This window comes from Vulpes vulpes, chromosome 1 (genome assembly GCF_048418805.1).
Source record: "Vulpes vulpes isolate BD-2025 chromosome 1, VulVul3, whole genome shotgun sequence".
In the NCBI taxonomy this organism is placed as follows: Eukaryota; Metazoa; Chordata; class Mammalia; order Carnivora; family Canidae; genus Vulpes; species Vulpes vulpes.
Window position 1 is genome coordinate 144227331 of NC_132780.1, and position 25562 is coordinate 144252892.

General features: G+C 45.8%; 1 protein-coding gene across 1 annotated transcript in view; it reads right to left on the reverse strand.

Annotated features, from left to right (window-relative positions):
* TNFRSF21 (TNF receptor superfamily member 21) overlaps window positions 1–22796 on the reverse strand; it is a 69110-nt gene extending 46314 nt beyond the window's left edge. The window contains exons 1-3 of the mRNA XM_072733630.1: window positions 22471–22796; window positions 2799–3450; window positions 782–1276 (exon numbers count right to left, since the gene is read on the reverse strand). Coding sequence (XP_072589731.1) covers window positions 782–1276; window positions 2799–3450; window positions 22471–22557 — 1234 coding nt within the window. The 5' untranslated portion in view covers window positions 22558–22796. The remainder of the gene's footprint in view (window positions 1–781; window positions 1277–2798; window positions 3451–22470) is intronic.
* Window positions 22797–25562: the final 2766 nt, after the last annotated feature.

The following is a 25562-nucleotide window of genomic DNA, read 5'->3' on the forward strand; positions in this document are numbered from 1 at the left end:
GATTTAAAGAAAGGGAATTAACTGCCCCAAGCTAAAAACTGCGGTCTTCAGACCAAACTTGGCTATTGGCACAAGTTCTGTAAGCTATTTTTTGTCTTCAAAAAAGGAAAAATTGAAATATTCTAGCCTGTATCAACACACTCTGATTGCTAGGTAAAAGATGTATGGTCCAGCCTCAGATGATAACCAGTAGATTAAGCTTTGTGTTTCTATAATCTAAAAGACCTTCCTAACGTCCTGGGAGAAATGAGATCCCAAAAACACAAGGAGGGGAAAAGCACATGTGAGAAAGTGATGGGAATCGAAAAGCAAGGTTCAGATTCAGAAAGGCAAACTTAATGAAAACAAGTTGGGGTTTTTACCCTCTCATTTTTCAGGAGTCTAGAACTGGAAAAGCAAGGCACCCAACAGTGAGGAGATGTGGAGTCAAGCCCATCCATCTGAAAGAACAACCAGCCTGGATCAAGGACACAGCCAAAGCTCCCAGGACTCTATCTCCTCACTTGTTAAATGACAGTTAAACAAAGTCCCTAAAGGTCATTCTCGGGTCTCTGGTTTGTCAACAGTCTCTTTTAAATGTGCCAGGGGAGAAAAGGACAGAGTAGTTATGCTCTCCGAATGGATTCTATCAAATGCTGAGCACCTCATTTTTCATAACCCAACTAGATCAAAAAGCACTTGGTAGACAGGAACTTCTAGAAACTTTGCATTTCCCACTCCTTCAGCCAGCAAGGACTAAGACAGGGTGGGGATCTGTGAGCAAAGAGGAAAGAAGGCTCACCGTGGCCATTGCAATAGTAGATCCACTTCTCCCGGTTCTGGGTTGGGGTCACGGATTTCTTCAGCCCTGCCTTTTCCACAATGGTGCTAGGGTCCTGCCGGGGCCCCTTTTTCAGAGTTCTTGAGCTTTTCCGGATACTGCATACCACTATCACCACAAGCACCAGCAGCAGAAAAAGCACAATCATCCAGGGCAAATGTTCATTGATGTCAAAATGCTTGTGCAAGTTCTGTCTGGGGTGAGTCCGCTTGAGGCCTTTGATGGGTGTGCTGGATTTCTCGCCTCCAGTTGCCTCCATGGACGGCAGCAGCTTCAGGATGTGTCTGTGGTGGGGGCCTTGCTGGTGGTTGACTACCTGGAGGTTTGGGAGGGTCTTGTTCATGCCTTCCTCACCCCTTGCCGAGCTTGTGTTGTCAGGGACTGTCCCTTCCTGGATGCCACTTGGTACCTTTGGTCTAACAGAGGCAGAAGAGTTGGATTCTGTTGAGTTCATGCCTAGAAAAAAGGAGGGGGGAAGAGCTTTTCTATATCTGGGGATCTGTATATTCCTCCGCTTCCTGCTCATCTCCAAGCCAGGCCAGATAATGAAAGAAGAGATGAACTTTGGAGCTTACGGATAAATCATACCGCACATTTTCATAAAGATTCTAACAGCACCTTTATGTGGAAGATAAAAACTAAACTTCACAGCTAAACTTGCATCCTCAGGGCAAAACCAATGGCATCCTTACAGATCCAATGTCCAAGCTTCACAGCAGCTCCCCTATGTTTCACATACAGAGTGGACTCATGTATGTTCAGGGTTCTAGTCAACTCTTAAATGTGCTGATTGTTCACAAAACCAGTTCAAATGTGATCCCTTTATTCTCCTTCTCCCACCTTTTGGCCATTTCAAGATACAATGGTAAAAACTGGGAATATGATAAGTTAGGGAAAAGAACTCAAACCCAAATCCAAATTTGACCAGCAAAAGCTTTGGTGAGACTAATCAGTGAATAAAACAAGGCAAGACTTTCTTAGGATCTATTATTAAGGGATAAGTTTTGGGCTGGCAGCTGAGTGTACTTCCTTCAGAGAAGTTTCCACAAGCAGTCTTCATTAAGGAGTGTGAGAGCCAGGGATTTCAAGTCCCAAGAGACAGGACCTGGATTACATTAGTCCCTGAGAAAACCTAGACAGGTCACTAGAGCTCTCTGAACCTGTTTCTTCATTTCAAACTGGTGGTTGTAAGGCCCTCCTTATAGAGCTATCATAAAGGTCCAATGTAATTACACGTGAAGACTATGCTAGAAAGCACAACTCCAGTTGGCTATCCTTTCAAGAAAATTAATCAAAAAGGATTTGAAAATAAAGAATAAACTTTGTATTCTTCCTGAGGCTCAAAATCCTGAGGACAACTAGGATACTCGATGGAAAAGCATAAAATTAAAATCATTTGAAAAAATTAAACATCATTTTCCAGATGCAAATGCTAGTTATCTTCAACAAGCTACAAACTTGTTTCCTGAAGCTTCTTTCTTTCTTTCCCCTTTTTCAACCCACCTTGGTTTCAATATTTAATCCCTCCCTTCCAGGCATCATGGTATTTTCTCCCCTTTTCCTTCCTCCTTTCCTTCTGGCTGTGTCTATCCAGGATTGATTCCATGTTGGAAAGCTTTTAATCTGGAAGGAAGCTTGAACATCTAAATCACTCATGTATTTGCCAAGTTTGAAGCCAAGGCCTGAAGAAGTGACTTACATAAGGCCATGTATTGTCCTTATTTCTCTCAGTTCTTTCTTTTTAAGCTCGATGTGACCTAGTTTTTAGATATTTGATCCCCCCTAACAGAAAACCTAAGTCTAAATGTTTCTAATACATCCAAAGAAGACAGATTAACCACAAAATGGAGGCCCCTTCTTCAAGGGGTGACTTTGGAATATACAAAATAAAGAAAGTATCCTTGGTACAAGCCCATTTTTGGTAGTTCCATTGGGCTCAAAGACTTTTTCAAATAAATAACTCATGAGGTTAAGTTACCTTTGGGAACATAAGTGGAGGAAGGGACTTCATGGGATTCCATGTGCTCCGGGTGTGAAAAGATGGTTGTACCAGGGGTAGGTGAGGTCGTGCTGGAGAAGGGTGGAAGTGTGCCACAGACATTGTCTGCTTCCTTGGTCCCCGGCTTGATCACCACCAGGTTCTGACTCAGACAGTCTGTGTATGCTTTGCATTTCATCACACTAGAAGGCACATCAGAGAAGGTACCCCGAGCACACTGCTTACACCGCACGTCCTCGTTCTCTGTCCCTTTCTTCCGCACACCCCACCCCACAGGACACACCGTATGGGGGGCGCAGGTACCATTAAACTGGAACATGCCAGGTGGGCAAGCACATTCTCGGTCAGTCAAGGCAGCACAAGGTAATTTCTCAACCATTGGCCATGGGCATGGCTGACTACAGTCATGGCATTTCTCTATGCCATTCTCATGCCTGGTAAAGGTCCCCACAGGGCAACTGCTACAGACACGCAGGCTCGTGTTGGTACAGTGCTCAGACACATAGGTTCCTGCTGGACACTTGTCACAGGTTAGCACCTGGCCGGTGGCACGGTCAACATGGTGGTATTTGCCAATGAGATTTGAGGCCTTCTGTTCTAGCTGAGCTGTGGTGGTGCTAAGGAATCCAAGCTGAAAGAAATAAAAGGGGAGGGAAAATGAACAAAAATCAAGAATGGGTTATACAAGAACAGAGGAGAAGAAAAGATGGAACAATCCCAATATCACCACCACCATCCCCATTAAAGATCTTAACGGTCCTGCATTCTTTTAACCCTGTCAGAGCAACACAGTAGAAAGAGAGAAACAAAGACTATGATTCCATCATGGGGCCTGACCTACTGGCTATGAAGCGTTGGTCCTATTGTATGACCTTTGCTTTAACTTCCTTTTTTTTCTGTCTAGTAAGTGAGGTTGACAATACTGCTCAACTCAATTATAAAGATCAATTGAGAATATGAACATGTAAGTACTTTGTTGTTCAAAACGCTATACATAAAAAACAAAAAAAAAACCAAAAAAACCCAAAACACTATACAGGGGGACCTGGCTGGATCAGTTGATAGAGCATGCAACCCTTGATCTCAGGGTCATGAGTTCAAGTCCCATGTTGGGCAGAGAGCTTACTTAAAACATATTCTCAAATTTAAGAAAAAATTTTAAATGTATATAGAAGTGAAAAATCCTAATGAAAGAAGAAAATAGCTTGCTGAATAGCTGTCTTCCTTCCTATAATCCAAATGTTAAGTTGCCATTTCTTAGCACCAAGACAAAGCAACTGAGGATTGGATGGCATATATTCAAGCTCCTTCTGCTATAGCACCAGATTACCCATGTGGAGTTATTTTTTCAAAGCCTTTCTCTATGCAAAGCCAAACATTTTTTGGTTTTGGTTTTGTTTTATTTGCAAAACAGAGGCGGGTCCTTGGCATTCTTAATTTGCTTTAAGTAACAGAGTTGATGTAGAGGTATACTCTGTTCGCTGAGCCTCTAAAGGCCATGGTCACTGGAGCCGGAACCTGCAGACACCTGGAGGTCCCAGCACAAAACCAGGCTCAGCCGGGACTCCACAGAGGTAAATTTAGTTCATAGGACAGAAACTTCACCCAGCTAGACAGGATTTTATACTCTCTTACACTGAAAACTTGGGAGAAAGGAAATTATGTTTGTGGTACTAAATCCTAAGGTCCTTCTGAGAGCTGGGGGGAAATATTTAATAATGAATAGTGAGAGAGTTTTTCTGCATGAATGAAGTTTGAGAGGTCCCACCGAGGAAGTTTCCACTGCCTTCTACAAAATGGAGAAGGGTTAAGTGTCAAGAAAACAGTGGCCACCCCAAACTACCAGATGCCCATCAGGGCAAGCTCCTTCTAAAATGAGTACCAGGAGCTAAGAGAATAAAACAAGAATGTCTTTAAAAATTGATCATAGTTCCCGACTCCTTGGCACCTTGAAGGTTAATCCAAGATTCAGTTCCCCTCCCCTCCCAAAAAAATTTAATGATTTGAATCAAAAGTATCTCCCTTGGGACTCTTGGGTGCCTCAGTGGTTGAGCGTCTGCCTTCAGCCCAGGGTGTGATCCTGGGATCAAGTCCCACATCGGGCTTCCTGCATGGAGCCTGCTTCTCCCTCTGCCTGTGTGTGTGTGTGTGTGTGTGTGTGTGTGTGTGTCTCATGAATAAATAAATAAAATCTTTTTTTTTTTTAATAAATAAAATCTTAAAAAAAGAAAAACAAAAGAAACTTTAATGGCATCTTGGACTGAAGAAAAAAAAATCTGCTTCATAATGGTAAATTCTGTACTAACTCTCTTTGTCTCTTTCTGGCTTTCTTTCTTTTCTTGGTCCTTCTGTTTGCAAAATCGGCCCAGCCACCCCCTTCTGCCCTGGCAATGTGGATTAGATTGAGGGCAGAAAGCGACCACTATCGTGTGGAGCACAGGTTCCATTTGGCAAGTACAAGAGGACAAATCTCATCCCAGTCTCCCTGGCGCTAAGGACCCACCCAAGAGGTTGCAACAGTGGCTCTGCTTCTGTATTTCCCCGAGTTCCTTTACATCTAGTTTCTAAATGCAAAATCCCTTTTAGATGGCCACAGGGTTCTGGACGTTTGAAAGATGTATAAATAACCTAAATGGCAGGTTATTACATTTGCACAAACAAGATAAAAGCAGAGAAGGTAACAGGAGATCTGGCCAGAGAGCGGTGGTTGGGTATGAACATCATTACCCTGCTGTGCCGTGGGCTCTGAGTCTGGCTCCCCCATCCCTTGCAGGCAGGCTGGGCAGGCAGCCAGGCACACACCCCAAGGTCGCTCTGCAGAATGACCACAGGGGGGTGGCTAACAGCCCTGTGTGTGTGTGTGTGTGTGTGTGTGTGTGTGTGTGTGTGTGCTGGCATCCAGGGATGGGGTTAGGGCTTGTCTTCCTATAGTTCACTTCTCTCCCTAGGGCACACACTTGTTGGGGATCCATCAGTCCCCTGACTAACCCAATTACGATGGGTCCCCCCCAGTAGCACACAAAGCCTGCCTCCAGATCCCACTGCACCCCACACTCTTCCCCACTCATTGAGTAGATTTTTCAGTTCTTGGTTCATTTAGAATAACCGGTGATGTTTCTAACTAAGGCAAAGCTCAGAACTCTTTAACTCTCTCATTCTAACTAACCCACTTTAGACAATGGGGCTCTAAAAATGGACCTTTCATTACCTCATGTTACAGGAGGCAATTCCAGCTCTTACATACAGAGTTAACAATGATGCCTCTACATCTCACCTGGACTGAGCACTAGAATGAGGTCTGTTCAAAGACTAGGCATTATGAATGCACTGGACAAATAGTTATTGAAGACCTACTATGTTACATACAAGGCACCATGCCACAAGCTGACAACGTCATTTGTGAACACTATCCCAGCCACATGGAGTATACCTTCTAAGGCAGGACAGACGGAAACAACTAATTAATCAGGAATTACCTAATTAGAATTGAGATTACTGCTGAGGAGAAACACAGAGTCCTATGAGGGGGAGGTTAGCAGGTGCTTCCCAGCAGAGGGATGTTACAGAAGCATTTAGAGTCACTCTCAAGGACAGAGAAGCAGAATTTAATTCTGGTCAGGGAGAAGGGAATGTGGATTAGGCAGAGGGAACCCCACAGCAAAAATCTGAAGCTGAATGAAGCTCAGCTCGGGAACCAAAAAGTTTACATGGTTCTCCCAACCAATGGGAGAATGTAACACAGTGGCCGTAGTTAAATTTGGAGAAGCTCCGCATTTTGATCCTAACCCAAAAATGCAGTGAGAAACCACTCTTTGTTTACACTGAGAGGCTGGAGGGGAAGAGACACAATCACATTTGTGAATAAAAAAGTTAACTGGCAGTGGTTGGGGGGAGAGTTGATGGAAAAACCCACTTAGAAGGTGAAAGTCCAGGGTGACTTTGATTTAGGGGTTGGCCATGGAAGGAGAAGGCAACAAGATTTGAGAGGTCAGAGCAGCTAGAGCTGATGAATGATTACCTATGGAAGGAGAGAGGGAAAAAAAATCAATCATCTTCAAATTGGACTCTGGAGATCACAGGATGGAACAAACAGCTTACTCAAAGCTACCCCTCGAGCCAGGAGGGTGCCCATGTGGGCCCATGGCAAGGTCAGGAGGTAGGGCTCCAAACCTCCCATTTCTGCAGCAGCTCCGATCTACCAATTTTTTAATAGGAGGACCAAGTCTGAATTCATTTGAAGGAAGGATTATGAGGGATTACTCCTAAAACAAGTTTAAGTCTACTTGTCCCTCTTTCTCTGCTCCTCCCCCTACTCTCTCTTTCTCTCTCTCTCTCTCTCTCTCTCTCTCTCTCAAATAAATAGATAAATAAAAATCTTTTTAAAAGAAAAATATTCCCTACAAAATGTAAAAACAAGTTTAGATGATACCTAAAAGCTAATGTTAGGAAAACACCTGAATCAGGAGACCTGTCATTGAAAACTGCGAGTCAGGGAAGCAGAGCACTTGAGGCTGGTTCCATCAGATCAAAATCTTTAATTCTCTCCTTTGCACAGAGGGAGAAAAACTAAATCAGGGGTTCACCCAAAGTCTCACACTTCAAACACAGGATCAAAGTTACCTGGGAAGTTTAAAAAAAAAAAAAATCCACATCCGCAGTCCTATCACCTGAGACAACTGTGGGTCTGCAATAGAGCCAGGAATATATTTTGTTTTTAAGCTTTCCAAGTGATTCCAATGCCCTGGTCAAGTTTGGGACCCCCTGAACTGAGGCAAGACCCCTCTGGCTCTAATCTTCCCTGATTCTGAGAATTCCTTTGGAGAACTCCCAGGTCCAATGTCAGAGTCCCTCCTCCTGCCTCCCACACAACCTGATACTTTTTATTGTCTTACAACAAAAATCAGCCTTCTTATAATAATTCCAACAATGACAAAATAGAGTAAAATGTTGAAGTCCATACTTAAACCCACTCATCAGAGAAACTCACAGGTAATTCTCATGCACATCTTTCCAGACCCTTACCTGAGCTTTCACGCATAATACACACACATGAACTTCGAGTTGACTGTTTCAGTTTCTTTGGGGTGTTTTTGTCTCACACATTACATTGAAAAGGAACAGGCCATACAAACTGTTCTCTGATTTGCTTTTGTTCATCACTGAAATCATCCCATATCAGAATACAGACTACTTTCTTCCTTATGATGGCCCAAGTGCTCTTCAACAGGATGGATATGCCCCAATGCAGGGATTTCTCCTACTGAGGGCATGTGAGTACTTTTCCTTATCCATTCTTCTGCATTTCACATTCCTCTCCTTGCTTTTCCACCCCACACATTTTTTTTTAAGATTTTATTTACTTATTCATGAGAGACACAAAGAGAGAGAGAAAGAATGGCAGAGACATAAGCAGAGGGAGAAGCAGGCAGAGCCTGATGTGGGACTCCATCCCAGGACCCCAGGATCACGACCTGAACCAAAGGCAGATGCTCAATCACTGAGCCACCCAGGTGCCCCTCACCCCACTCCTGTTTTCCTTTTCTGTCCTTCCCACCCCAAATGACAGACACACTCTGTCCACTCATCCTGCTCTCAGTCTCTCACGAATCACTTCCTTCAAGGACAAAAGAAGCCTCTAACCCATAACTTGGAAGCTCTCACTCACATACCTTGTCCCTATTCATATGAATCTGCTTTCTTAAGTGTTCTCAGCCTGTGGGAGGACCAAACCTGAGTAAGAAAGAATATGTGGGCAAAGATTTAGAAAACAGAAGACGTGTTTCTGTCCAGGCTCTGCCTTAAGATCAGTAGGACCCTGTCTTACTTGCATGTAAAATGAGTATGTTGGGCTAGGTCGTACTGAACTCTAACCTTCAAGGTGTCTGCAATGATAGGTCCACTTCCACCTTTTCCATGAAGGCTTTACAATTACTCCTAGCCACCCAGATTCCAAGCAGATGAGCAAACTCTTCATCACATTTCCTGTTTCTATTCTTCATTTCAGTGCCTAATTACATCTTGCTGGTAATGTTTGTTGATGGTCTCATAGGTGTATATATTTATCTTCCCATAATGATTCTGAGCAGCTCGAGGCCAAGGACAACCATGGAGATTGCATTTCCTTCCTTGCTCAACCACTTCAATAATGAAGACCATGGAAATCATAAACAAAGTGTACTCGGAGCCAGGGGTCAACCAACGAATTTCCACATGCCACTTATTCTTGTATATGTTTTATTGGAATGCAGCCATTTATTTAGGTATTGCCTATAGCAGCTTTCACACTACAAAGGCAGAGCTGGATAATTGCAAAAGAAACCATATGGCCCACAAACTCAAAATATTTACTACCCGGCCCTTGACAGAAAAAAAAAAAAAGAAGCCAGGCAATACCTTCTCTGAGCAGTCCAAAAAAATGTCAAAAATGCAGGGACCAGGAGCCCATTCACTGGAACCCTCAGACCTCCTCTAGAGTCTAGCAATGAGTATTGGGTTCTTGACCTCCCTTACTGGCACTCATTCCAGCTCACACACCAAATCTGATCCTTTTATCCCCTGCTTAAAACGTTTTTCCCATATGACTACCATAATTCTGTAGTCATACATTTATTGGTGTAGTGTGTCTTCTCGTCTGCACCACAAGCTCCATGAGGGCACAGGCAGAGTCTATTTTACTATCCTAGCCCTCAAGGCCAGTATCCAACTCATGACATACCCAACAAGAGTTTGCTGACTGAATGAATGGATTTGCAGACCATAAATAATTAGAAGCGACAAATGAAATGGTGATGGTAGAAGAGGTTGCTGGAGCACAGGTATAAGACCACATGTGAGAAAGCCAAAGGCCTCCTCAATACAGCCATAATAATTCAAGGGATAAAGCCGTCTGGCACCCTTCAGTGGAAGGGCAAGTAGTGTGCTTCACCTCCAAAGACACTGAGGCCACATCACTTTTTTTTAATAGAACCATAACTGGCTTCCAAGAATGATGCTCAGCATGGTGCTTATAATTACAAGCAAATGTAAAGAAGAATTTAAAACATCCCCCCTCGTTTTATTAAAAAAAACAAATGACACCAACTCGATATTTGGAATTGTTAGAAGTATTATGGTATTATCCTTCAAAAGTCATTTAGGTTCTGTCCTAGTTTAAACTTCAGTTATATGGAAAATTTCATTTATCCAGGACACCAATTTCACGGAAAATAATGGATAAGAGCCAAGTATCAGTGTGCCATCCCAAACTGTACATGATATAGGGGTGCTGTAAATCCTTATTGAGTAACCAAAAGATCCAAACCCCAGGACAAAGCACAGTTCAGAAGAAGGTAGAAGTAGTTCTCAAGTAACCCGCGATAAAGGCTTCCAAGACTTCCACGCTCACCTTGGTGGTCAATGTCACATTGGTCCTATTGTCACTTCTCCTCTAGGGCTTTGGGATGGGACTGAGGACAAGAAGCACCCAGATGTGCTAACACATGTGAGACTGCTGATGCCTATTTATCTTTAACGATTCTCATCCCCTGACCTCATCCTTCAAACAAGTGGGAAAAAAATTCCCTGCAGTTTACGAGCACAACATATTTATGCCATTCTTGTTCTGTATCAAATTCCAGTAATTTTTCATGGAAAATGAGTAAACTCAAGGCAGTGATAAACCTCTGTCTTCTCATAATGGGCAAGCAGGAAGATTGACGGTGAGTCTGCTATCAAAAATGTTTAATGGTCCAAAAAACTAATATTTTAAGAGGGATCTCATTACTGTGAGATTATAACAAAGATACAGCAAGCAAATTATTTCTAAGACGGTGACCATAAAACATGCCAACTAATAACCAAAAGGCAAAAGCCAGGCATAACAAGGCAGCCCCAGAATTTCTGACCATTTTATTATGAGAATCACATTAAATTTACAATCACAAGACCCTGACTGCTGGGAGTCCTCCAGATTTGAAGGGAAAAACGAAAGATATAAAGAGGAAAACCTCCATGGGTAAAGCTTCCACAAAAACAGAACTGTTCCTAGGTATGTTATATAAATATGGTCAGCTCTTGCATTTCCTATTATCTTCCCTGACTTAAAAAAGTCTTCTGTTGCTAAGGCAAAAGCAGGGACTGCTGCTAATGCCGGAGAATATAAAGAACGCCAAGGCTAGAATGTGCTGACTCCAGGACTGAAGAAGGCAAGCTCAGGGCACAGTGGGAAAAGGAAAAAAAAAAAACAGGCACGACTTAACCCAGATGCTGTGTTCCCTGGAACCTGCAATGCAGAGGAGCATGTGTGCGCAGCACACAGTCCTTAGACCAGAGACTTTATCTCCTTTCACCCATGCCCACTGCTACTTCTGTAGGCTACGACCCCCACCTACATGGAGAAGCCACTTTAGAAACAAGACAGTGGCAAAGGTGTAGGGGGAAATACTCCTCTGTGCTCACTGAGGTTTATAGAGTCTTCATAGAAACCAAGGCAAAACTAACACCACCAGCCAGTGTAGCAGTTCCAGCAAGAAAGCATAAACAAAAACCTATTTTAGCCTCTTGTGTGCTCAGCAGGCTCCGCTCTACCAAGGGTTCTTGGCAAGTGACCCAACCTGTGACTCGGTTTCCTCATCAGCAGAGTGCAGATAATGGTAACACTTACCCTCCTAAGATTGTTTTCAGAATTGTTAATACAGATAAAGCAGGTGCAACATGGGGACACAAGTCTCCCATATACTTTAGTTATTTTAACGATTACTCCTTCAACTTATCATATTACCATGGTTTAGCTTCATTCCCTTCGGATCAACCTTTTTTAAGATTTTTTTTTTTTAATTTGAGAGATAGTGAGGAAAGGAGAAGCAGACTTCCCGCTAAGCAGGGAGCCCAGTGCGAGGCTCGATCCCAGGACCTGGAGATCATGACCTGAGCTGAAGGCAGACACTTAACTGACTGAGCTACCCAGGGGCCCCCGTACTAGAAAATCTTTTAAAACACCCCAACTGAAATGCAAATGCCCAATTCCTGAGAAGTGTATCAGAGACCCCAGATTTTAAAAGCTGTAGTCCTGAAACATCCCCTACTAGACTTGGAGCATTCTCCAAAACAAAAAAATACAAACAAAATGCAGACTGCATGGTGATACGTTAAAAGACAAATAAGAACCAAGCAAGCAACACTTCAAAACAAGCTAAACAAGGGCGCCTGGGTGGTGAAGTCAGTTGAGCGGTGGACTCTTGAATTTGGCTCAGGCCATGATCTCAGGGTTGTGGGATTGAGCCCTGCCTCCGGCTCTGTGCTCAGCTTGGAGTCTGCTTGTCCTTCTCCCTCTGCTCCACCCTCCACAACTCTCTCTCTCTCTCAATCTCTCTCTCAAATAAATTAATAAAGGCTTCAAAAAAGGCCTAACATATAAATAAGATAGAACAAATGAGAAAACCAGGAGAGGAGAAAGGATTCTCTATTAATAAAGTGCACTTTAGACAAATGGAGCAGAATTTCAGCAAGCACTTTCCAGAATGAGTTTCCCTGACGGAGTCCCACAGGATGCTAATGACCTCGGATATAAAACACGGGGTGAACCAACCAGTTGCCTGCTTTTTTATAGTCCACAAGCTAAGAATGACTTCTACATTTTAAAGAGCTGCAGCAGGGACGCCTGGGTGGCTCGGCGGTTGAGCACCTGCCTCGGCTCAGGGCGTGGTCCTGGTCCCGGGACTGAGTCCCACATGGGACTCTCTGAGGGGAGCCTGCTTCTCTCTCTGTCTATGTCTCTGCCTCTCTCTGTGTCTCTCATGAATAAATAAATAAAATCCTAAATAGATAAATAGCTGCAGCAGGGGGTGGGAATCAAAAGAAGAATAAAATTTTGTCAAAATTTTGAAATTCAGATTTCGGTGTCCACAAATCTTAAGTTTTATTGGAATGAAGCCACACCCCTTCTTTGAGGCACTGCCCAGAGCTGTGTTCGAAGTACAAAGGCAGAGGTGAGTAGTTTCCGCGGAAAGCACATGGCCCACAAAGCCAAAAATACTATCTAGCTCTGTACAGATGAAGTTTACCAAACCCTGGCCTAAAAGTTTAGGAAATGCTCCTGATGGCAGCCCTCACAGAGGCACAATTAATATTAGCCTGTTGATGGCTCCAGGAGGCCCAGCAGGGGGCCCAGCTGCAGGAAACAGTGACTTTGTTGAATCTGGCATTTCCCAAACTTATACGGCCATACAATCCTTTACTCACGCAAGATGTATGAACATCTTGCAGAACACACTGAGGCAGTCTCCACCACCAACATGCTGCTGACGTCCAGAAAAGTCAACAAACCCAACCTTAGAAAGATCAAATATAAAATTCAAAGTAACCAGAATAGTTTATTTAAAGTATTGGGAAAGAGATCAATTTCTGACTATTAAAACAAAACCAATGGTGGGATGCCTGGGTGGCTCAGTGGTTGGGTGCCTGCCTTCAGCTCAGGGCGTGATCCTGGGGCCCTCAGATCAAGTCCCACTTCGGGCTCCTTGCATGGAGCCTGCCCCTCCCTCTGCCTGTGTCTCTGCCTCTCTGTGTCTCTCATGAATAAATGAATAAAATCTTTAAAATAAATAAATAAATAAAACAAAACCAATGGCAACAAAGGATACTCTCAGACCCAAAAAAAGGATACTCTCTGACACAAAAAGAGGTTTAAGAATATTAACCTAAATTTTTGTTATTGAATGTAATATTAAAAGTAGACTATAAAAATGTATGCCAGGGGCACCTGGGTGGCTCCGGCAGTTAAGTGTCCAACTCTTGATCTCAGCTCAGATCTTGATCTCAGGGCGGTGAGTTTAAGCCCCATACTGGACTCCACACTGGGCAAGGAATCTACTTTAAAAAAAAAAAATTAGGGACACCTGGGTCGCTCAGTGGTTGAGCATCTGCCTTTGGTTCAGGTCGTGATCCCAGAATACTGTGATAAGAGTTCCCCATCGGGCTCCCTGAAGGGAGCCTGCTTCTCCCTCTGCCTATGTGTCTGCCTCTCTCTGTGTCTCTCATGAATAAATAAATAAAATCTTTAAAAAAATGTATGCCATACATGGCTAATAAAAGCTTATAAACAAAAATGTAAAGAATTCATGGAAATGAGGTTAACATAAATTCCACTCACTAGTTGAGGCAGAGGATGACATGAGTAATTACAAAGGTAATTATCACATGGATAAATATACGACCATCCCCAGTGACTACTGAAGTACAAATGTGCACGACCAAGGACCCTTACATATCTGTATCAAAGCAGCATAAATAAATGAAAATTATAAACTCCAGTGTTGGCAGCCTGGTGGGGTAAAAGGCACATTTATAGTTCCTGGTGGCATTCTAAATTAATTCAGTCTTTCTAAAGACAATCTGGCAATGCACTGCTGGAGCCATAAAACCATTCATTCACTCCCTGTGACCCAGCGATCCACTTTGGGCCATGCACCCCAAATATACTTCACTTTTGGGAACAACCCAAAAAGAAAAAGAGCAATTGATCTGTACAGAGACAATGTCATCAGCACTGCTCCCTTGCAGAGCAATGACAGCACCTAAGCATCTGTCCAACAACAGCAGGATGGCTCAACATAACACCAACCCAGAGGAGAGGTGGCATGGCAGGCCTGAAGCTTGAACTGCAGGAATCACAGGCCCCTCAAAGTCACTAACGTGTACCCAAACGTTGGGGCCCCCAAGCCCACCCAGGCCTCCCCCAGCTTTGCCCTTCAAAGTCATCAGGCCACCAAAGACAACTCAGGAACCAAAGAGTCAGCCATGACAGACAGTTGTCATGCTTTCCTTCAACCCCTGCCCTCTCACATCTCACCAGCAGAAGACCTTCTTCAAAATCTTTAAAATCGATCTAGTAATCCCCATCTTCACCGCCACCACCCCAAAACCATCATCTCCTGCAATCTCCTGCATCTCCACTTCCCCTTTCCCAATCCATCCTCCACAGAACTGCCAGAGTGATATTTAAAAGAAATCTCATTAAAACCATATTATAACCTTGCCTACAACTGTATGCCCAGCAACATCCTGACATGTTCAGACCTTAAAGGGCTCATCCAATCTGGTCCCTGCCTGCTCCACCTCAATCACACTCCCTTTGTCCCTGTTCACTAAGTGCCAACCGCAATGGCCTTCTTTCTCCTCTTTGAACACGTAGGCTCATTCCTACCTCTGGGCCACTCTGCATGCTGTTCCTTCTCACTGGCATACTCTTCCTTCTGCTCCTTTAGAACATTACCCTTTCTGTCTCCCCTGATAAACCATTAACTCCAAAAGGCAAGGACCACGAGTGGCCTTTTACTGTCACATACCTAAAGTCTAGCAATGCCTGACATTTTGCAATGTAATTTAGCAATGCACCAGAAATATTTTTTAAATGAATTAAAAATATATCTCTGTGAGAAAAAATAGCTACATAAAGAAAAGCAGAACATAAGCAAGTACATCCACATAGTTTTAACTGTACATAAGTGTTCATATAATGTCAAAGAATAAAAATGAATTGGGAAGAGAAACCACACCCACTTAGGCCCTTCTAGTTGACAATTCACTTAAGTTTAAAATATCCTTTGTTAATAATTCAAATACCCTTCAGTTGTAGCTCAAAGTATTGAGATGTAGCTCCAGATCCAACTACCTTCTAACCTGTCTAGAATGAATGGTTAGTTTAGAGCAAGATCCTTCTGGAATTTATTCAACAATCATTTACTGCTTAACTACTCTGTGTCAGGGCATTAAGCCAAAAACACAAAGATGAATAGCACACTGTATGTTGTCTTTAAGAAGCTGAAATGGAGTAACAACATTGACCCTGAGGATTTCAAGTGAGGAGTGAATTACATGCAAACCTTGTCTGATTTGGTATTTTTTTCCCAGAACAGATACACAAAACTCAAACCACAGAGGAGAGAGGGGCCATGGACTCGCAGAAATAAAAGGAAGAGCAAGGAGTGAACAATAACCAGTTAAATTATTCTGGAAACCTGTCACCATTTGCCTTTGAATCTTTTTTTCCATCCCCTGCCCCCCATTTCTCTTAATCCTGGTTAAGCTGACCTGGCCATACCTAGGATGTAATCAAATAATCATCGTCCCATGAGTTCTTTGGGAAAGCAGAATTTCCAACCTCTTTCCCAGAACCAGTGATTAAATTTCTTCTCACTCTTTGCCTCGCTTTCGTCCACTCAGCATCTACAATCTAGGGAGAGCCACGTTTAAAAGCCTGCTTAAGAGAATGCTAAAAGTGAGTGGGATAAGCCACACACAAAAACATGACTTATGGGACCATGCAAATCAATCAGGGAGTTAAACCAGTTTCTAAGAGACCTGAAAAGTTAACAAAATAAATACTTAATAGCAGATGATGCAAACCTGTGCACTAATCCTATACAAATAATCAAGCTGGCAGCAAAGAAAACCCTACCCCATCCTCAAGTTCTCAGGATAAGTGAGTGAAAACTACTTACTAAGCAGAACTCATGTCACACTGTTACTCACTAAGCAAATATTTTTCAAAATGACCCAAGTAGCAGGAAAGCAAAGCACCCATTCCCTATTTATAACATTTCAATTTGCAAGAGTATCTTTCCATCTTAACCATGGCACCATTGCCCATCAGAGTCACACCACTGGAAAATGTTGGCCAAGGACTCCACACCCTCTGCTTTCAAGCCACATATACACAGGTTGCTCTTACTTCCTAATCAGCTCTCCTGGCTAAACTTCCAAAGCGCCATCACGGAGCAGAACTGCTTCCCAGAGAGAAAGGGAATGAGCAGCTCTCGGGTAAAATCATTCCCTTCACAAGAAACAAAATTCCAGTAAATCAAGCTTATTTGTCCCCTGCCCACAACTTGGCAGAAAAAAAGCAGTGTGTCTGAAACCACACGAACCTAGATCTGAATCCTCTCTCTGGCAGCTGCCAGTTGCTTGACCACAACTCAAACCCTTATCGATAAAATGGGGCTAATGCTACCATATCGTGGACTTGTAAGGTTTCCTGAGATCATTTGTAGAAGATATTCAACACAATGTCAATGGTAAATAATAAATAGGAGCTTAGTAATTCAATATAAATGATTAATATTAGCAGGCATTAATATTTCCCCTCTCTGGGCTCTCAGTGCTGAAGCCTTCTTGAAGCTACAGCTGCTCTCATTTGATTCCAGGACTTCCGGGCTCATTCCTCTCCTGCCTCCTAAATCCATTAAAGTCATGTTTCTTCTCCCAAAACAGCTCCAAAAGGCTGATCCACCAATCCCTTCCGGCGGCAGAAGGGCAAAGGGAAAACCGTGTAAAGATCAGAGAGTGAGCCTGGCTATGACTCAGCTTACAAAGCCCACTCTCCTTTTTGTTGTGTTTGATTTGTTCTTTAGTTTAGAACAAAACCTTAGACATAATTTTCAAACCTTCTGAAGATTTGAATCTTCTTCAGTCTTCTAAAGAGATGGGACTACATAGCTCATATACACCTGCCTGAGGTCCCTCTGGGCAAACTCCCATCACTGCAAGCATCTGTCTCTACAAGGCCAGACGCTGACATATGCGGGGGGGAGGGGGATCCAGATAGCCAGAATCCAGAGAGAATGGACCATTCCTGGCGGACTTTCCACCTCTCCAGAAGAATGAGGTCAACAGCCTAAATATCAGTGGAACCATGGCTTTGAATCAACAGCCTGAATACCAGTGCACCCCACCTCTCTGCAGGCCCAAAGTGAGCACACAGTCCCTGACATCGGCCAGGTTCCTCCCTGGTTATAACCTCTGCCCGGCTCCTCTCTCCTGCACTGGGCCTGGAAATGGGAGGTGGTAGGAGAGCCAGGTGGCAAGGATACAAGCCAAATTAAGATTCTTGTTTATTTTTTGGTATTTGACAAATACAAACACTGGGGCAAAGCAGGTATTTATGCATAATCTGGCCCCCTCTTTTTCTAAAGACTCAAAGCTCAATAGCTGCTATCCCAGCAGCAACAAAGCCCAGTGTCCTCATGCTAAGCGGGGATTCAATTTCGGGGGAACTCCCATTAAGGCTTCTGTTTTCATTCCATCAAACACACGTATCCGTGCCTGATGGGCCAGACTGAATCTGCTTCCAATGGTCATCGGGCATATGCCCAAAGGCGATGACATACCCTGGGCTCCTCCTGTCACAGAAGAGCAAGCATCTGAGTTTTCCAGGAAGTTGCCAGTGACCTGGCCTCCCCGGAATTTGCAGGCCTGTTTGGGGGAAGAAGGCCAACAGTGTTTAGTGCTTACTGGAAAACAGACATTGCCGTTTATGCGGTGGAAAGTCTCCGGATTCATACTGGCTCCTGAACAGTCTGGCGATGCATCTGACTATTTCCCAGCACCAATCAGTCAGTCAATCAAGTTTCCTTAGGCCAATTGTGCATTATAAAGGGCTGGCGAAATACAAAACCAATTTGCAGCTGGTCTATGGAGTCACCAAAGCTTTAGCCCTCAGGTACAGCTCAAGTGTGATGTCTCCACATTCTGATCTACAACCGACAAAGTACACAGACCATCTGTTGGAGCCTGCCCTGTAAGCCATGCCTCCTTGCGTCTCTCCAAGAAGGCACACCTGGAACAGGTACCTTCTGCAACCTGTCCCGGAATAGAGGGCATTAACTGTTTGGACCACACTGGGCATGGTAGCCTTTGCACAGATGTAACCACACTAAAATATGTAAGTTAGCTGGTTGGTGGATCCATGTCTATCTAGTCTTGGGTTTTTTCCTCAGTGTAAGGGAGTATATAGTATACAGTCCATGGCAAGGAATTTTTTTTTTTTCGTGCTGCTTTTGTTTGTCTATTTTATTTACATTGGAGGTCTGTCTGTTTGGGGCTAAACCTGGTTTAGCCATATGTCTCCAGAAACCACGCAGATCGAGAAGCTTGATCCTCTACTACACATTTTGACAACAAGAATGGGAGATTCATGGGGTAAGTCAGAAATCCTGCATTCCAGTAGCAGTCTGCCCTCCCTATACTGAGTAGAAGTCACTTTCCCTACCAACCCTAATGTATGTAATTCTATTTGGAGACTTGGGAAGGTTTTTCTTCTGCTGGCTTTCCAACTGATTAAACTAGCCCAAGTTACTTGAAGTGATTTAAAGATTTTAACATCAACCACATTTCGGGTATTACTCTGAGTACATTTATCCACTGATTCCATATCAGCTGGTGAAACCCAACCAGCACTACTGATAGCCAGGTACGTTTTACATACCCTATGATCTGTGCCTGCAGGGCAAGATCCAAATCCTAATTCACCCCTGGGTTCCCACCACCTGGTTGCAGTGCCCCTCTCAGAACGGGTGCTCCGTGTAGGTTTGCTAACACAGAACCTCATGCACGTTAGCATCGATTGCCAACATTTTATGGGTCCAGGCAAAGCAAGCTCCCTGAGGGCAAGAGACCTCTCTGAGTGTGTCCTGTCATGCTGGACATTAAGGGCATTCCTTAACACTGGCACCAACTTAAAGGCTTCCCTGATCCTCCCTCCAGATTTTTGCTTTTGGTCTGGAACACATGACATTTTTATCCTTCAGTTTGTGGTCTATACTTCCATGTATGGTGCAAACACCTGGACTCATCAGAAACAGAAGTACAAGGAGCAGGAACACTTTCTTCCAAAGGCACTCATGTAACTCTCGTTAATTTTCTGCCACACACCAAACCACCAGTCTCACCTTGGCTCCAGGGAACCTTCTCTGTTGCTACATTTCATCGTCTAGCAAATCGGAGTTGTGAAATAGGTAATGTGGCAAAGGAGGGAGCAAGGGTATGAGCAAGGGTATGAGTCAGGCCCTCCCAGCTCCCAGCCCAAGAACCACCACTGGCCAGCTGCGCAGCCCAGGCACAAACCAATGAAGTTGGCCCAGCATCCATCTTCTCGTCTGTAAAACGGAGATAACTCCTTCCTGCTTCACAGACAGGTGGGGAGTAAACGAAACACTGTATAGAAAGCATCTGACACACAGTAATTTATGGCATTATGTTAGGTATCAGGATTCTTTTAAAGCTTATTAAAGCCTTATGAGAGTTCTCTTTCAGACACTGAGCCAGTCCTCACAAGAAAAAAAAAAGTGTCAAAAATGATGACAGTAACAAATACTGGCACAAAAAGGAAAATACTGGAAAAACAACTGTAACTGAAAGCCGTAATAAACAGGACCTTTTATTGAGTTTATTCTTTTTTAATCTAACTGCAACATATGAGTAGGACACTAACTTCCCCACCGCCCCCCGTAGTAGTGTTCTGAGCACCTGCCATGTTTAGCTGGGCTCCGGGGCCTGGTGTCTGTCATTTTCACATAGCTGAGAATCCCATTTGGATAAATAATCCTTATATCAATATCATGAGAGCATTATTTTTTACAGGAGCAACACCTATCCTGGGGACTGGAGCTTGCAGATTGGGGATGGGAAAAAAAGAAAAGAAAAGACATTGCCTGCCCACCCTGCTTGGGGGTTAGAGCCAAATCCCTGGTGATCCCTGATACACCGTCTCTGTCACCCCTGAGGACAACAGGGTCAACCCCAAGCCATTCCATGGTCTGAAGCAGACCCTTTCTATTAGTTTACCAAGAGAAGGAGGACTCTTGTTTTACTTAAGAGCTTAAGATTGCTTCTGAGCTCCTTAACAAAGTTCATTTAAAACCAAAAAAAAAAAAAAAACAAAAAAAAAAAAAGACAGCCAAACTTAAATTCTCAGGTCTTCAGTTGCAAATCCAGTGCACAATTTTTAGATAAACTGAGTTTAATGGTTTAAGAAAAGGAATTGGGCTCTCTCTCAGTTGGCTAAAGTACCTACAGTTTCATTACATGGAGGCCTTACTTGAAAACACCTGTCTCATACTCAAATGTAAAATGAATGAAATATCACACTTGACTTAAGATTTCATCTAGGAGTAGACTCTGTGAGGCATGGAATAAACGGTTCTGTCTGAGGGACCGCAGAGGCATGGGGTGGGTAGAGTGGTAGACGGAAGGAGGAACCTCAAGGATAGATCTACCTGCAGTGATGTTAAGGGTCGGTGTTCCCATGAACTGAAACGGATTTCTCTACACAGCAACACTGTCAATCCAGGTTCATCGCTTGAAGGGACCCCCTTACTGCTCAGCATCCCCCACACTTGTTTCAAGGATACAGATCTTGACTTTGCCATTACTATAAATGGGCAGAATAGACTCTCTGAAAGGATCCTGGGACTTGCCTCATTATAAATGCTAACAGCACCAAACTTTTCTTCAGTCTCTTTCCCCCTTAAAATCCACACCCACACAGGGAACCAGAGCTCTGTAGGGTGAATTCCCAGGCCATAGCAACTGCAATGCCCTGGGATCTAAGAGATCTTGGCCGACCAGGCATTAAGCCCTTTTTGGGAAGGAGACAGCAAGCCTGCCTTCTCCTTACACAGCCCTGCCGTGAAAACAGGCTCTTGTCTTTTGTTTTTGTTTGGGTTTCAGCTAAGAACCTCTGTCCTCCCTTCAGAGACAAAAAAAAAAAAAAAAAAAGACAGGCATGGGAAGCTTACGGTGGCTCAAGGGCTTGATCTCAAATACATTGTCTTCCACCTAACCCGGCCCCTCCCCTCTGGCGTTTCGGAAGGGGAGAAGGATCTAGGGGAAGTTGGGGATAAGTTTTGGGTTAAGGGTGGTTTCAGGCTTCGACCAGGTGAGTGAGGGAGGACTAGGTATGGGGCACGCCCTGGAGCTGAATGCTGCTCGGGTGCCGAAGCAGGAACCTGCTCCGCTTTGCGGGGTCACCTGCCTGAGCACAGGTGACCGAGGGATGGGAGACAAGCCTGGAGAAATTCATCTTCCTTTATGTAGACCCCCCCCCCCCCCGGGCCAGCGCGCTGGCTGGCTGGGAGCCGGTGCCCCGGCGACGCCTGAGAGCGGGTCTAAGGGCTCTTTTCCCGGCTCGCAGAAGCCGGGACCCCCGCCCCCCCCCAGCCGAGGCGGCGCGGTGGGGGAGGGCGGCTGGCGCGCAGCTCGGGGGTGCAGCGTGCGGCCGCCCCGCGCCGGCCCCGCTCTGCCACTGCGGTAGCATCCCGGCCTCCCCGCATCCTGGCACCCGGCACCCGGCCTCCCCGCATCCCGGCACCCGGCACCCGGCACCCGGCACCCGGCATCCCGGCCTCCCCGCATCCCGGCACCCGGCACCCGGCACCCGGCACCCGGCACCCGGCATCCCGGCCTCCCCGCATCCTGGCACCCGGCACCCGGCCTCCCCGCATCCCGGCACCCGGCACCCGGCACCCCGCATCCCGGCCTCCCCGCATCCCGGCCTCCCCGCATCCCGGCACCCGGCACCCGGCACCCGGCACCCGGCATCCCGGCCTCCCCGCATCCCGGCACCCGGCATGACGCTGCAGCTGCGGCAAGGCGGCCCCCCCGCCGGCCGCGACCCCCGGCTCGGCAGCCCCGGCCCCACCACGCCGAGGCGGCGGCGGCCCCTGCGGCCCGAGAGGGGCAAGCCCGGGATGCGCAGGACGCCCGGGGCCGCCTCCAGCGCCTGCCCCGGCGCAGCCCGCCCGCGAGGAGCACAGCCCGCCCCGACCGGGACCCCGGCCCAGCCCCGCCCGGCCCCCGGCCCCGGCCCCCGCCCCCGCCCCCGCCCCCGCGCGCTCACCAGGAGAAGAGCGGCCGCGACCATCGCAGCGCCGGCCGCGCGGCCGCAGGAGGCGAGCGCGGTGCTGCTGCTCGCGGAGGTCCCCATGGCCGGGCCGGGGCCCCCGGCGGCTGGAGTCGGCGGCTGCTTCTGCCCAGCGCCGCACCCACCGCCGCCGCCCGGGCCGGGCGCCCATCTACCTCCAGCGCCCCATGAGCACGCGGCGGCCGGGCGGCCGGGCGGGGCGGGGGCGGCGAGCGGGCCGGGGCGCTCAGCACCTGCCCAGCGGCGCGGCCGCCCGGGCGGGGAGAGGCAGCGGCCGCGGCAGCCCGCGCCCCCCGGCGCTCCCCTCGCTCAGCGGCCGCGGAGAAGCAGGGAGGAGGGCTGCGCGCGGGGCGGCGGCGGAGCGGCTTCCCATAGCGACGCCTCCGGCCGCGGACCCTGCACCGCTGCCGGGCCGGCCGGCGACGGACTGAGTCGGTGGCCGCCGGGCGCGGGGACACACGTGGTGGCGCCGGAGGGGCGGGGGATCGGCCCTTTGTGATGTCACCGGGAGGAGGCCGGGCTCTTTGTGCGGTCGGCGCCGGGCCGGCGGTCCGGGGGGAGCGGGAGGGAGAGGGCGCCCCCCGGCGTCGGCCGGCGGAACTGCAGCTGCCGGCCGGGCGCGGGACCCGCGGCGGGGGGATCACGGCCCTTGCGCGCCCGGCTCACTTTGCCCAACGCGACGCGCTTAGCTTACTTAGTTGCTTAACCAAGCTACTTAGTTACTTAATTTCCCTAAATTGTTTCTGCGACAGGCACCGTTCTGCCGTTTTTGACGCAGTGATTAAAAACGGCCGATGGCCGGAGAACACCGAGGTCCACTCCCTGCCCAAAGCGCATCCTGACTTGGCTCTCAAACCCGCCGGGGCTTTAGAGCAAACCTCGAGAGTTGAAAACGCGGGTGTGTAGGGCTCCTCCCACCCGCCCTCCTGAGATTCTAATGTAATCGAAAATGGGGTGTGGTCCGAGCACTGGGATGTTGAAAGGTTCTGCGGGTGATTTTTAGCACGGAGCAAAGTTGGGAAACCTCTGGGATAATGGGTGCAGCTAAGGAAGTCCAGGCTGAAGGCTTCCAGACTCAGAGTCTGTGGAGTTGGTCCGTGGGTGGTCTTTGGGAGGCCTTGGAAATCCTTGAAGTGTGTAGGCAAGTGCATCTTCCTAATTAAAGATCCGATGTTTTGAATTAGGTTATCACAGAGATTTAAAAAAAAAGAAAAAAAAAATCCTTCCCCCTAAAAAGCTTTAAAATTTTTGAGTTGAGTTTCGGATGCCTTTGTGGGTTGTGGGTGGGTAGAAAGGAAGTTATCACGCTGCTCCAGAAGAAAGAACAACCAGAACAGTAGCTTGGATGGTTGACATCTCCTACATTTCTGAATGTGACATAGGACCTGGCATTCCTGTCTTTGTTTCGCCTGGAGGGAGTCAGTCTCCCCAGGGTCCACCGTGTCTGGTACGGGGGTGTCCATCCTCTAGGTACTGACGGTTCACACTATGCTATATGGAAACTACCACTTTTGCCATGTGGGCCACACCGCTCATTTGTGAGCCCTGGTGGTGCTGCACTTATTCTAGCTTTCCGGGACCCCTTCTATTTCATTATAAACACACTTTCTCAGGGATCCCTGGGTGGCTCAGTGGTTTAGTGCCTGCCTTTGGCCCCGGGATGTGATCCTGGAGTCCTGGGATCGAGTCCCACATCGGGCTCCCTGCATGGAACCTGCTTCTCCCTCTGCCTGTGTTTCTGCCTGTGTGTGTGTGGGTGTGTGTGTGTCTCTCATGAATAAATAAACAAAATCTTAAAAAAAAAAAAAAGAAACACTTTCTCAACTACCAGCTTTGACACTCACCACCCAGTAGACCTGAAGATAACCCACTATAAAATACAAGTGTGAACTATTCTTTTTCTGATTAATATATTGTGTACACTTTGTTCTGTGCACACTTAGAAGATGATAAAAATATCAAGATTCATTCCGATTTCTTATTTCAAACATCTATTAGTAAAGAAGAGGATTATCCATAAATATTGGATGGGGGTAAAGCCATAACATATAATCTCTGGTGAAATTCAAACAAGTTCTAAAAAATACTATCATTACATTTGTAATGGGGGGGGGGGGGGCGTGGGTAATGTCTGGACTTGAGTCTACTTCCAGAACTTCAAAAGAGTAAGGGTTATCTATTGTGTCTCCATATGTAATAGTTTCAATTATTTCTTTAAAAATTCAACTGACTGCTAAATATCATCATATTTTTAAAAAAGAAGTTACAGAGGTGTACAAAAAGGGGAGCAGTGAAAGATAAAAAGCCTTTGTTAGCTAGTTCATTTAACTCCTTACAACCAAACCTACTCAAAGTTGGATCTGACTGATGTGCTCCATGAAGTGAGCAAAATTCAAGTTTAGAATTTGGGTTACTTTGCAGGCATGAGGAGTCCTTTCATAATTATCTCTCTTCCTAAAACCTAAAAGAAGTTTGAATTGTGCTCTCACTACTTGCGGATTTTATCATTTCCTGGTGTACTATTGATCACATCAAGTTGAAACTGAATACCCATTTTAAGGGAGGATAAATCCACTCAATCCTATTTACCACTAACACTTAAATTCATGTCCCTCTGAGTCATAAATGGATTACAAATAATTTGAATCTAAACAGGGTATGAAACTTTATTACTTTGAATTGCAATTTATAAATGCTTTTATTTCACTTCATAAAAAGTCTTCAACTATTGATTAACTCATCGCCACATTTTCAGTATGGCAACTTAGCTAGGTTTATTTTCTGGGAAAGGATGGAAATCCAATAATCCATAAGGATTAGCTTTGTCATATTTTTGCCATTATATTCACTCTCCAACTGCCATCTCCTTACACACGTTCGAGCTTTGGGCTTTTTTAAAATTTCTGTCAGTGCTATACATTCTTCCTAATATTCCAGTTTCATTCATTGATTGCTTTCCCTCCCTTAGTGCTTTTCCAGCCAATCTGTTTTTCTATCCTCCAATTTGTCCATTTTCTCTTTCTATCTAAATCCTTATTACATATTTGGATGCTGGAGAAATCACCCAA